This window comes from Taudactylus pleione, unplaced genomic scaffold (assembly GCF_031769625.1).
Source record: "Taudactylus pleione unplaced genomic scaffold, aTauple2 ptg000316l, whole genome shotgun sequence".
In the NCBI taxonomy this organism is placed as follows: Eukaryota; Metazoa; Chordata; class Amphibia; order Anura; family Myobatrachidae; genus Taudactylus; species Taudactylus pleione.
Window position 1 is genome coordinate 8,102,372 of NW_028284717.1, and position 13,324 is coordinate 8,115,695.

Sequence of the window (13,324 nt, forward strand, 5' to 3'; positions counted from 1 at the left end):
ATACCCGGGGCTCTACAGAGGGAAGCAGATAGTACGCTGATTCTCCCCATTACCCAATAGTGCTGCTTTTCAGTCTCTACTTAACCAACAATTCTAGATAGGCAGGGTGTTGTGTCTATGAATACATTATATATTTTTCTGAATTCTTTGAGGGTGGTCCTTCCCCACAGTGTAGACAAGGAGAGGTCCCAGCACGGGAAGTTTGAAGCAGGGATTTATTCACGCCTCCCATGCCGGGAATTATATTATTAATTGTATAGGAGTCATTGCTATCCAATCAGCTTCTTTCTTCAAACACTCCTCTAGTCCACAGCACAGTACACGGCACATATCTGCTCTGCTTGATCACAAATACAGTACAGTGGTCTCTGCTATGGATTACAGGAGTGGAAACTTGTTACAGATGATGGTGGGTGCTACTAAAAAAGAGGGAAGTCTAAGATTGTAAGTGTCTATTTGGTCACCCCCGTTGCGGTGCTTTCAAACTTCAGGATTAGTACATTATATTTATCTGCTATCTAACATCGTCTACCTAGGAAAGACCCACGTACTATTTATACATGGAGACTGATAACCTACTGTACATCACTTATCTAGAGACTCAACATGAAATAGCTTCAGTTTATGATTGGTCTCTGAACTCAAGCCCCCCCACCCCAACCCCCACCCTTTTGGTTGGGCTATGGTGGAGCCCTTAGAAACAAATGGCTAGTTTGGGGATCATCTTAGGCAAAATGTTTCTTAGGTAATAGTAAGGAACAGTATTCTATTTGTATATTGTTCACAGTTATATACAATTACTCATCTATTTTTCATATATGCATTATAAATTGTATTTACTGGGATTTTTTTTATACAAAAATCATCTCTTTTTCCCCCTGACTAATATCACTTACTTTGGTATCATGTTGGAGCAATATCTATCTTTAGTATAAATATTTGCTCAGTATAAATGAAAGTGAATGGCAAAAACTCTCCAAAACCCTGTCCCAATTCCATCACAAATTAAATTTCTCGTAAACAATGCAAATGCATTCATATACCCCAACATGTAATTGCTGCTTGTTTGGGAAACTATAAATGTCTCCTTGTTATAGGATTAGCTTTGAAATGTGGAAACACCTGGGTTGGATTACAGGATGAATTGTTTGAGTGGTAAAGACCTGTTTTGTTTCCTGCCCACTCCATCACTGATAACCAGATGGTCACTGGTAGCAAGGCTTCAGCCAGGACAGTATATATTGCCTATTTTGGAGATCTCCTGTCGGGGAGATCCTGGTGGGGGAGGTTAATGTGGAAAAGGCAAGAGTGTAGCAACGCGTTTTGCTTTATCATGGCCCCGCCCCCTCTCTGAACAATGCCATCATCCATCATCTATGGGGAAGTTGGTGGGATCAGGGAGAGTGTACTGCTCTTCCTGAAACTCAAGGAACATGGGGAGTATACTGAACATTCCGGGACTGTAGGCCAGTACGGTATGCACACAGCACCCTTTATAGCAGGCTCCAAACGCCAGGGAGAAAAATAAGTTTGTGAGGCATTAATAATCGAATCTACCAATGTAAAATGCGTCTTTGGAAAATACATTGATAGCGATGTTAATGGCTTTGAAAGCTGTGGAAAACATATAATTAGATATTAGTCAACCTTTTCAAAATCTACCCTACATACTATGTGAATAAAATAAAATTACATGTTAGGTGTAAGTAGCACAGACATTAACTTTCTGATCATTTTAACAAAGAGATGAAGATTATTTCCTAATTAAAAAGGAAAGCGATGTGTATGTTTTCTGTGTGAAGTTCCTTCCTTGCATGTCACAGACTTGCTTTCCCTGTAGAATTATCTATTGATGAAGATTTCTTTTAAGTCTTAACATTTTTTTTAAATGCATGAAGGTTCTTGTCTTTTTCTTGCAGCAAATCAAACAATATTTTTCAAAAACCGAGTTTAACTTGATGTTTTAAATGAAATGCAAACTACGAATCCCTGAACTGCAAAGATAGCAAATAACTGCAAAGTGGCACGTGTAATAAACACACACACAGAGCACACAGACAAATAGCCACAAGCATAAAGGACACGTTCAAATAAGTACCTGTCACAGAGCTGTCCAGATTGTCCATACTAGAACCAGGCGTATGTTCTAAGCCTCGGAGAGGCCTGATAATTTCATCTTCATTATCCTCATCCCTGGTATCTTGTAGATCTTTTTCCAGGTCTGATATAAATGCTCCTGATACATATCCCATCGGAGGTACCGGGGCCAATGGCGCCTGGTTATTGCTCTGTAAATGCCTATAAGGGGAGAAATAAAACAATGTTTAAAAATGAATGCAACAGAATAGTACATTTTATATGACCAATGTAACCAGGCTGGCAATTATCAGGAATATGTAAATTAGTTGGACAGAATGATGCTGTTATATATTTATAAGGAAATGGATTTTGTTTTATGTATTATTCAATTGCGAGTCCATTATTAAATTTTAATCTAATTAAAGTAGCAAACTTCTCTCTCTGCTCATGTATTCATGTATTCATGTACTTTCATAAATGGAATAACAAAACTAAATAAGTGGAAAATGTTAACCTGTTGCATACGTGACTATATCTATATCAGGTACGTTATCCATTAGGATTGTTGTACTGCTTGATGTTTTACATTATTATTTTTACTTTATATGTTGCTGCTATGTTTTATATGATTGTTATTATCTTAAAAACTGTGTGAAAATAGATACTGACTTTTGTTTTAGTTGAATTAGCGCTCTCTATTTTCTGTATTATTTCCTTTATCGGTAGGTGCAGATCCCACCAGGTGAGCTGCTCTATCCAATGGTTTAGCCAAGTGCACCGATATGTTTCTGTATTGTTATGTGATACAGTGGGGGAGATGTATCAAACCATGGAGAGAGTTAAAGTGGACAAAGATAAAGTACCAACCAATCAGCTCCTAACTGTCATATTACAAACTACACTATCCCTAATTGTCCTGAAACCTGACCTGTAGACATTTCAGGAAACCATAATGTAAATAATAATAATAATAATAATTCCTGCCTTTTGTAATGTCATACAGACAGACGTGGTCACTAAAGGCCTCTTTACGGCCGCATTCAGTTACCTTTGAAAGGCTAACTATTCGCGATGCAGTATCCGGGCTATTAAATTACAGTCCGCTGCAGCCACTTAACGTGGATTTGTGTACACCTCCTCCTGAGGCTCGAACAGAAATCCGCGTTGAATAGGGCTTTCTGCCCATATCACAGCTGCTGCGAATGTGTTAACCCATAGCTCCTGGTACTTATCCTGGAATCTATGGATGAGCACAAAGAAAAGGGCTTTTAATTGAATAGCCTTGGGCAGAAAAGTCCAAGACTATAACCCTTTTCCTCACGTGGTAAATTAACAAAGCTGTTTGAATCCAGCCCTTAGAGTAGAAAATAATTTTGTGGCCCAGATGTGAACATAAACACAAAATTGCAGCACAATACAGTATGGGTATATCCAGTTGCATGCATCATGCATTTTTGCAACTCGCAATGCATGGTAAATATGCCGACACATCTAAATACCATCTAAGCGTATCTTGATGCCTGCAATTTTGAATATAGAATACATAAATAAATGCATTAAAACAGCGAGCGCCACCCAGTTCCCCCTAAAATAAGTAATGAGCATCTGGGCTATAGCGTGAGCTGGTTACCAATAAAACAGAGGGACTGCGACCATCACATCCCTCTTCTATATGTCAAGCAATGTAAGAATATTCTACTAGTTCTGATTACTAGCCCAAATTGTGCATTATGCAGTAGACCACACCCGAGTGGCGCTAATAACTTCTTTGTATACATTTCTCATTAGCGCCATTCTCTTCCTACGTGTACGAATACTAAAACACACTTATTGCCATGCAAAAATGTTGATGTGTGCTGTCCTCATCAGGAGCGAAAGTTATCAACAGTTAATAAATGACTGATGCACAGGACTCTCTTAGAGACACTTTGGATGTTTCATCTTTTCCGATCATACATCCAGAGAAAAATAGGAAAAAATAAATTATTCATCACAAAAGTATAGTAATGATAGTGTCTCTTTAATTATTCTATGAAGTTGTTCCATGATATAGATACATTTTCAGCCAGCACTCCTTTCCTCACATCAATACCGCAGACAAGTGGGGAGGAGATGTTGACCTGACTGCCTGATTTACTGCTTCACATTTGTGGCATCTATAAATTATCCATTTAATTGCAACAAATTCCCATGATTTGTAAGTCTAATAACATTTTCAGTATATGTATCTCTATATAATATATCAAATTATACAGTAGTCACCTTCATTGATCTGCCCTTCAAACAAAATGATTTATGATAATAAAACACCATCCACGTATAAATATGGTTAATGAAACTGTTAAGCTGCAAAAGCTGACATGCGATATATACACAGTACAATTATTTATTACTGGGCTTCCTAAAGTTTTGGACCAGAATGGAAATAAAATAAAATTATACGCTACTACAGTTGTGCCAGCTACTAGAACTGTGTGTGAGTGGTGGTGGTGGGGCACACTAGGATGGCCCACACTAGAGTTCTGTTGACAGAGAATTCCCCTGCCCGTCGCAAATCTAAATCTCTTTTGCAGTTTTATATTCTGCCCCTCCTGCGTGCAGCATGGTTTTGTGGAATCAGTATGTAATACCGCCGGCCGCATGGTTCAAATCCCGACAGCAGAAGCCCGGCAGGGATGAAGATCCCAACAGCTAAAAAGGTAAGTATAACTAACCCTATTCTTCCCCCTAACCCTCCTTTAGGGGTGCCTAACCCTAACCTCCCCCCCTAGTGCCTAACCCTAACCCCCCTCTAAGTGCCTAAACCTAACTCCCCCATCCCCGAAGCCTAAACTTAGGTCTCCCGAGGGGGTGCCTAACCCTAACCTCCCCCTGGGAGTGGCTAACCCTAACCCCTCTGTCCCTAGCCTAAACCTAACCCTTCCGGGGGGGTGCCTAACCCTAAGTCCCCCCAAGAACCCTAAAACCTATCCCTTCCCCCCTGCGGCTGTCCGCGCCCAGCTTACCTTCATTCGGTATGCCAGGCATCGGGCTCCTGGCATAGGTCTAATGACAGTCATCAGGATTTCGACACCTGTCATTAGCACCTTGTCGGGATTTGACCGTCGACTTCCTGACTGCTTCCGGGTAATGCTCAGGTGCAAAGTTACTTTTTCTCAGAATTAGCCCCAATTCTTTGACATAAACGCCTTGAAAAGTTTGAGAATTAGCAGTGAGCAGCGTGATGCTGCCAGTGAAACTGATTGGATTGTCTACGTATCTCATGCCATTCATCCAATCCAACATTTTCAATCTCAAATTTAACAGACTGGTCATTTTCTTGAGTTTTTTCGAAGTAGATTTGCTTTTTGAAAAAAAAAATTAAAAAATAGATTGAAAAGTGCAATAGGTTTCCAAAAAGATTCCATAAAGATACTTACCAGGATTGCTTTGCAATGTCAAATTGGTACGCTCTCGTTAGCTCGTCCAGGTGAGCCTGGAGCATGGGCTGCATCTCCTCCCTTGGGGATGGTGTCAGTGTTGCTGTAGACTGTTGTCCAAATGAGATAGCAGGGGAAGATGCCACCCCGCGTACTGGTGGTGTAGGCACCCGATCATCATCTTCCTCCAACTCATCATCTGAGCCTTGGTGTAAGTAGGTCTGCACAGGCAGGGGTGGACACCAGCTATCGCTGTCATACCTTCAGACACAACGCAGAGTTTTTATAAACTTCATATATAGGCAATTCATTATATAATAGCTTTGTAAAACATTCATCACAGGGTCTAATCCATACTCTTAATTTGGGATTTCTATTTAAAATGTATCAAGTTATTTAAAAATATATAAATAAATAGTCTGCAGGAATGGAAGCAATTAACCCAATTGCTTTGTACTGTACATACAGTAATGTTTTCCATATAAAATGTTTTTCCATAACCTGGCCTAAAATATACTAAGTTCGATAATAGTGCTTCTTATGGCGACTGAGGAAATGCTTGGTGATTATTATTTATGTGTAAATTAAACAGCAGCATTGACTTGCTTGTCATACTTTTTTCAGAACTATCTGGGTTAGATTTCCAGATAAAATACCTCATATTTGTATATTAAACAAAACTACACCAAATAATAATAAATAACTCCTATATAATGACTGGTCTTTACCAGTGTTGCCTACCAAGATTATTACAGATGAGCGAATCTCTCTCGGTTTGGTTTATAAGATGATTGACTACAAAGGTCCAATAGCTCTGTTTTCAGCAAATCAATTCAAAAATCTTTTATTTATAATTCAAGTATTAAACTATTATTTTACAAAGATGCTTTAGCTTTTTAAAAAATGAAATCAGAATGTAAATTTATTCCGTTATACTTTTTTTCTGCATTTTTTCTGACAATTATATACAATTTTTAACATTTTACAATACAAGTTTGTTCAGAATTCCAAAACTTGTCAGCATGACCTTCACAAAAGGTTTTGCTTATCTATAAACATCATCAATTATTTATGAAATATGCAAAAAATATTTAACTGACCAATTAATTAAGAAACACAAAATATTTTCAATATGTAATAGCGGCTAACCCAAAAACCTTGTATAACCTTTTTTTAATTTTGTTGTTTTTACTAAACATGCTGCATACAGTGAAATACTTTTCGGATATTTTGGCCCCTTTTTGGGAACTCAACAAATCTTGAAAATTCTATGTCACATCCTTGAGTTACAAAAAGTTTGACATAGCTCAAAGCTGACATTAAAAGTATTAAAAATAAAGATCTCATTCACGACGGGAATAAAAGGTATCAAACTGTGCTCAGAGATTATAAATAAACTCTATGTCTGGCCTCTTTAAAAATAGTTTTACAGGTTGTAGCAGTTACAGTATAGAAAGTAAAGAACATTGGTAACACACTAAAAAAAGACATTTTAACTGTAGAAAATAAAAGTAGAATACAATCACATAAAAAAAAAATGTAAATAAATGACCACAATGCAGGCCACATTTACCATAGAGTCTCATGGTGGTTTCATCCAGTAGAAGAATTGATGAGTAAGGATTGAATTTGATTGAGCATAATGAAATCCCTAGTTGGGTTTCAGCAGGGCCGCTTTAACACATGGAGCTTGCTCCTTTTTAAGTGTATGAAATTGAATTCATAGGTCTCCTATAGCATATTAGGGGGCATGGCTTGGCAAGTCTTATTGGTGGCTTATGCCTGGAACTCCTGCTTCTGAAAATCCCACCCTCCGGTTGATCTGTTATGGTCGTGTTGTTCGGTGGTGGAAAGAAGGGTTGTGTAGTTGAATTGCTATTGTTCAGCAGTGGGTGCATTCTCCTCATCAATTTATTATAGGCAATAAATGTCCCTGCTGGGAATTAACATAACCCATCCATTCTTTAGTCTGCCGACATACTAACTTTGATCAATTTAATCAATAATGTCAAAATAATTTGACCGCCAACTTCAGTTCTCCTGTGTCTTTATTTATTAGATATGTTTTAGGTTTTAGTGTTAAAGGATAACTGCGAAAAAACATTAACCGAAAGGGAGTTTAGCCAGAAGGTGCCTGGCTGGATGGTAAATGTTCTTATCAAAGCTTATGATTCTGACAATACTTTGTGATATACATCCATTAGTTTTTTAAATGCAGTTCTATAATGTCATATATGAGGTGTGCGATGTGGACTACAGGCGTAACAGAAAAAGCTATAGGGAAAATATATACGGAAATGTCATAACATCTGATTTTTTTGAAAGGAGGACTTTTGTTACCAAACGGATTTGCAGCACTAATTGGGATGTATTGTTAGATAAATTGACTTTGGCAGATAACTTAGACATAACTGTTGTCAGCAGTAATGATGTGATAAAATGCGTTACCGTGATTTTATTGTTATTCAGTACTAAACTGTTGATTGAAACGTTCATTTGTGTAAGCACAGTGACGAAACATCAATTGTTAGATCTACACTTTACAGGCAACACTGATGAATGCATCAGATTGAAGCTGCTAACAATCGAATATTAAAATAATTAGTACAAGACTATGACGATAGTAATTAAGAGTAATGTATAGGAATTACATGGAGCAACCAAAATGGCTGGAGAGTTCATAGGTCAATTTGAACCACTTAGCCAGATAATCCTATTGAATGGCACCTTATTTCATCATCTCCCGCCAAATTACTAAATCTGCCCATTGTGGCTCTAAGTATGTACAAGTCAAATTAATGTTGTTGCAGCTCTAGTACCAAACGGGTTCAGATCTAGTTGATAGATGAATTATTTATTTGGGCTACAAATGAGGTACAAAGTCATCTGTTTTTATCTCCTCATTACTGGATGGAAATAATTCATACAAGGCAAAGATGACATGGAATTTTACAATGAGCTCATTAAATCCGCAAGGCTTGGAACATCTCTCTTTTACTGCAAGAGGCAAAGCAAACTAGGTGGCAAATGAACATGACAAGAACATGGAAATAACAAAATCTCTGGCACAAGCATCATTAATGGCAGAGCTCTTAATCTGGTCCTTCACAATCTTCTTTGTCAGTCAATGCAGTTTAAACTTGAATAAATAAGATCTCCCATTTTCATGTGAAGCCAGGAATTACCCGCAGTGGAAAAACAAGCAGATCATGCACAGCCTTACCCCACTTCCTGATGGTCCAACCCATAATGCTCTATTTCCGTGCCAGGAAGTGGCTGGATAGGCGGTGGAGGTAGCGGAACATTAGCCCAGTTGGATCCATTATTTTTCTGAGACTTATTGCTGTTTTTGGTCTTCTTTTTCTTCCCTCCTTTTCCACCTAATGTTAAAAGCCAAAACAAACTCAATATATAAAGAATACAGCTATTCTGAAACTGACAATAATTATCAGTTCTCAACAAATCAAGTAAAGCTCGCTCCTCTTTATTCTTAGGATCGCGTGAGAAAATTCAAATCTTGCAACACCTAAATAAAATAGTGATTTCATTACGCACCCATATAAAAATAGAGGTGATTTACACATACAGGTAATTTAGGCTTACAGAAGTCTCTTACTGTGTTGCTACAGTAACAATGGAATATTAACAACCCCAAGCAGCTCTCATGTCTGATAGGTATGCCCATCGATGGTTTAAACCATCTTTGACTTTCTGCTGATGGTTTCCTGCTATCAATGGAAAGAACAGATGGTTCCAACAATGGAAAATATCCAAGGGGAGCCCTTCAGTGTAGAAACCTAGGGCCCGATACAGACCCGCTCGCTAGATGCGTTCGCATGCAGCTAAAGTATGCAAATCTGCGATCGCATGGCAAGGCATTAGCACGCCCACTATGTCTTGGCGTGCGATCGCGGTGTGTATGCAGACGCCCACCAGCCTGTCTTAAGACGCCCCCACTTGTGCACCTCATTTTCAGGAAGTGTATGCAACCATTGGTAACATCGAGTACCATCGGAAGCGAACACAGCACTTGTGGTTGACCATACTCTACCGCAAGCACTGCGAGTGCTTCAGTGTAAAAATCAGCCAAGTGACATGTACTATGACGCTGTGTCTTAATTATGCACGCCTCTGAAACGGTGCTAAGACGCTCAGGCACGCTTTCGTTCGCACCACCACTCCCCCGTTTCCAGCGACCAATCCCTGTCACCACCCACAAACGGCTCATCCTGTCACTCAAGCTAGCAAAGTGTTTATACACAAGGGGCGAGCGCTTCGCGATCGCACAGACTGGTTTGCGCACTGCGATGCGTATGCATGCGCAGAGTGCAAACATCGGCAGGCTGCGTGCGAATGCATCCTAGCGAGCGGATCTGAATCGGGTCCCTGGTTCCTAGTGAACACATTAATTTGCATTCTTGTGCATATTGCATTAGAATGCAAAATGGCTGTCTCAGCTGTCTCAGTTGTTGCTAGTTCCTACTGCATTATCCAGCCTATAGAATAATCTGTCTCCACTGTATAGGTTATCCAGCCTATAGAATCATCTGTCTCCACTGTATAGGTTATCCAGCCTATAGAATCATCTGTCTCCACTGTATAGGTGGGGCATATTTAACAGAAAATGCATCTTATTAGAATTATTAGAATGACATTCAATTTTGATGTTTCCAAAAAGATGGCTGCAATATTTTGATTCCTCCTGATTGGACGCTTGACTAATATTTAATACTAAGCTTAACTCATTGGACATTGAAAGACTTAATTATGAAGGCACTTTTTCATTTTGGGGTAATCATTTATTGTTAAATAAGACACAAGTAATTACCCATATGACAATAGCTGGCACTGTTAGAGAGGAGCGCTCTTTGCTGCCTTTGTCCGTACTGCCGCTCGGGCACTAGGACCTCCAACCTGTCCTGCTGCACAATGTATGGCTACACCACACGTCTTTCTCGCCGTCTGTCCTTCATTACGGGTGTGTCCCTGAGTAACTCTATGTTGTGGAAACCCTATAGTGACCCCAATATCCACTGTGACACCACCGCTTACTATATCAAGCATTCCGCTGCCACCACTGCATATAGCCACATACAGTTAGTGCATACCAAGCGCACAACGCCCAGAAACCCTAATGTTCCTGGCTGCAACTGGCTAATCCTGATATCCTGTACCTGTTATAAACCCTGTGTTGACCTCTTCGTATTTCTACCTGGTTAATAAACTTTCCCCTGGTTAAGCTGACCTGCAATGTGAACTAACCTCCATCACACACTGCTGCCACTACCATTGTAGTGTCTGTCAATAGGCACATCTTTATAATGGTTTTTAACAAGGGGATATTTCTACTAATTTATTACCGACTTCCCTGGTACTAGTTAGCATTGGGCCGGGCCTCTCTAAGTCTGGGGGACTAGTCATTGTCTTGGCACTCATCCTAGACAACTAGGTCCGATGCTGAGTGGCATTGGGCTCTTACAGAATGATATGTTAGGGATTTGACTGGATGTCTTACATCTGGTTTTACAATGCGGCTTGCCCTAGCCCAAATGCAGTTTGGCATTAACTGCATATGGTTTAGGGGTTGTCAAACCACCACTCAAAGGATGCAGTTTGAGTTTTCAACCTCCAAACCACAGGACAGTAAATCCTGCAATTTGGATCCGACATCTGCATCCGATGAGTGGTTATTTGCAAAAACACATACACACGCGCACACACACACGCACGAACGCACAAACACACACACAACAATGGATTTCAGTAAGTATACATCTAGGTCTTTATTACCCGTAACTGTTGTGCATTTCTATGTGAGCAGGAAGAAAGGCAAAAATAAATTGCAGTGCAGTTGATGCAAGAGTGGCTCAGTGGTTATGTGCTCTGTCTTAACAACCCATTTGACGCTGTTTATCAAGCACAAACGTTTGATTCTGTGTGTGCAGAGCCTTGTGAAATTGTGGGTACTATACAAAACAGTAAACATGACAGAAAAAAAAAATGTATTTTATTGGACTTTATAGTCACTCTATGGAGTCAGAGCCTATTTTTCCATGCAGTGATTGAGCGTCCATACACACATATTAGGGCATTGTACGGTAAGGGCAGAATCCAACATCTTAGACACAGAACCCCATTTCACCAACCTGAAAGGCTGCCACTTCTCTCAGAGCTGTTATGTGAGCTGGTGGTGCTGAAATCCTGTGACTGGTTGTGTGGCATTCTATTTGACAATCCCTCAGCACGATAGTCGGGAATGTAAAGCAAGGCTAAGGGTTAAAGGGCAGAGGTCATCGTGGCATCATGTGATTAGTACACAGCGTAAGCACATGCACCGCATGCAATTTGCAATCAAAGCCAAGGCGGTGAGGATCAGAAGGTTCAATGTTTTGAAATGGAAGTGGGAGGAGGTTACTTTAGGGAGAATTAGGCCATAGGTGTATCCGAAAGATGCATGCAAACTTTTCCTTATTAGTAAAAGTGAACGCAGATTTGTTTTGTAACTAATAAAGTTTTAACTATTGCTAATGGTTATCATGCAATCACAATCAGACGCCAAACAAAACTTACCATTGTTTCCTTTGCCCTGGTCAGTGATGCAATAACCTAATCCAGTCAGGTCAGACTTCTGCTGGACCGAAGATTTCCACTGCGGGTCTGGCAAGTCTACAGCCAGCTCATGAATGCTTTTTGAATGCAAGATTTGGGTGGTAGCATAGGGCGTGGTCTGTGATATTTGCCCCGGGCAGTTATAGCTGGACTTAGTGGTAAAATCAATGCTGCTATAAATTGCTCCGTCGGACAGCATGGTGGCTGTTTTGTCTCCTTGTCCAGGAGCTGCTGATAGCACGTCTGCGTTAAACATAGGGGAATGAAATAAATCAGTGATGCACAGGAAGCCACAGCTATCAAGGTTTAAGATGAAAAATAAATGTGTCACTCAGTAGGTTTGCATTTCAGCTGTGACAAGAGTCCGGGAGCCAATGAAGGGAGAATGATATACAACCTCCGCCTCGCTATCAGCCTTTGTGACAGGCCAACCACTTGTCCTTCACGTTCCACTGCCTAAAACCATCCTTTCTTTTTTTTATTTTACACTACACCTTCATAGTAGAAAGTGACGTTTACAATATTTCACTACAGGGGGACACAATGTACTACATGCATCCTTCTATATCAAGTTGTCTGTATTGGGAAAATGAATCCACAAGCCCCCACCTACCACAAAAACAATACAAATCTAGTGCACGGATGGCACAGAGACAGTAAATCTTGGTGTAGCTTCCCTTAATCACTGTATACGATAGTGTGTCTGATCCCAAAGCCATAATAACATAAAACAAAACACAAGGAGAAAAAGTTGGGAGGAAGCACAGCACGTGGAATGTGTATGATCATGTCACAGCTAAACCATGGACGTGTGAACAAGCTGGAAGTTGTAGTATAAAATACCTACCATATGACCCTACAAATGGGTATTTACAAAGTGACCTGCACAAGCATGCCAGTCTTTCTTGTCGGCTCCGCCATTAGTAAACATTTTCCCCTTCCCCCCACTGACATTATACACAGACTCAAGTGTGGCTTTAATGTACATTGAAATGCAAATAAAAAGATATACATACATACATATATATATATATATATATATATATATATTTGATATGGCTTTCTATTTTAACACATCTGCGACAATTAAAGGAACAATAAAACACATTGCAAGTTAAGCACATATAAGGCACATATTGTAGTCTCATTTCGCACAGTGATTTTTTATTTAGACATCTGTTTATATTTGGATGTTATTGTCATCATTTTATCATCAT

General features: G+C 39.6%; 1 protein-coding gene across 15 annotated transcripts in view; it reads right to left on the reverse strand.

The window, feature by feature from the left end:
* The window catches only part of ROBO2 (roundabout guidance receptor 2), a 503,588-nt gene that overhangs the window by 19,286 nt on the left and 470,978 nt on the right, over nucleotides 1–13,324 (reverse strand). For 10 of the 15 annotated variants that reach the window (XM_088442744.1, XM_088442742.1, XM_088442736.1 and 7 more), the window contains 5 exons: nucleotides 12,069–12,350; nucleotides 11,645–11,767; nucleotides 8,722–8,878; nucleotides 5,499–5,759; nucleotides 2,099–2,298 (listed from right to left, as the gene is read on the reverse strand). In XM_088442744.1, the coding sequence (XP_088298870.1) occupies nucleotides 2,099–2,298; nucleotides 5,499–5,759; nucleotides 8,722–8,878; nucleotides 11,645–11,767; nucleotides 12,069–12,350 (1,023 nt within the window). The remainder of the gene's footprint in view (nucleotides 1–2,098; nucleotides 2,299–5,498; nucleotides 5,760–8,721; nucleotides 8,879–11,644; nucleotides 11,768–12,068; nucleotides 12,351–13,324) is intronic. The other 5 variants (XM_088442746.1, XM_088442748.1, XM_088442745.1 and 2 more) reach the window with 1 other exon arrangement.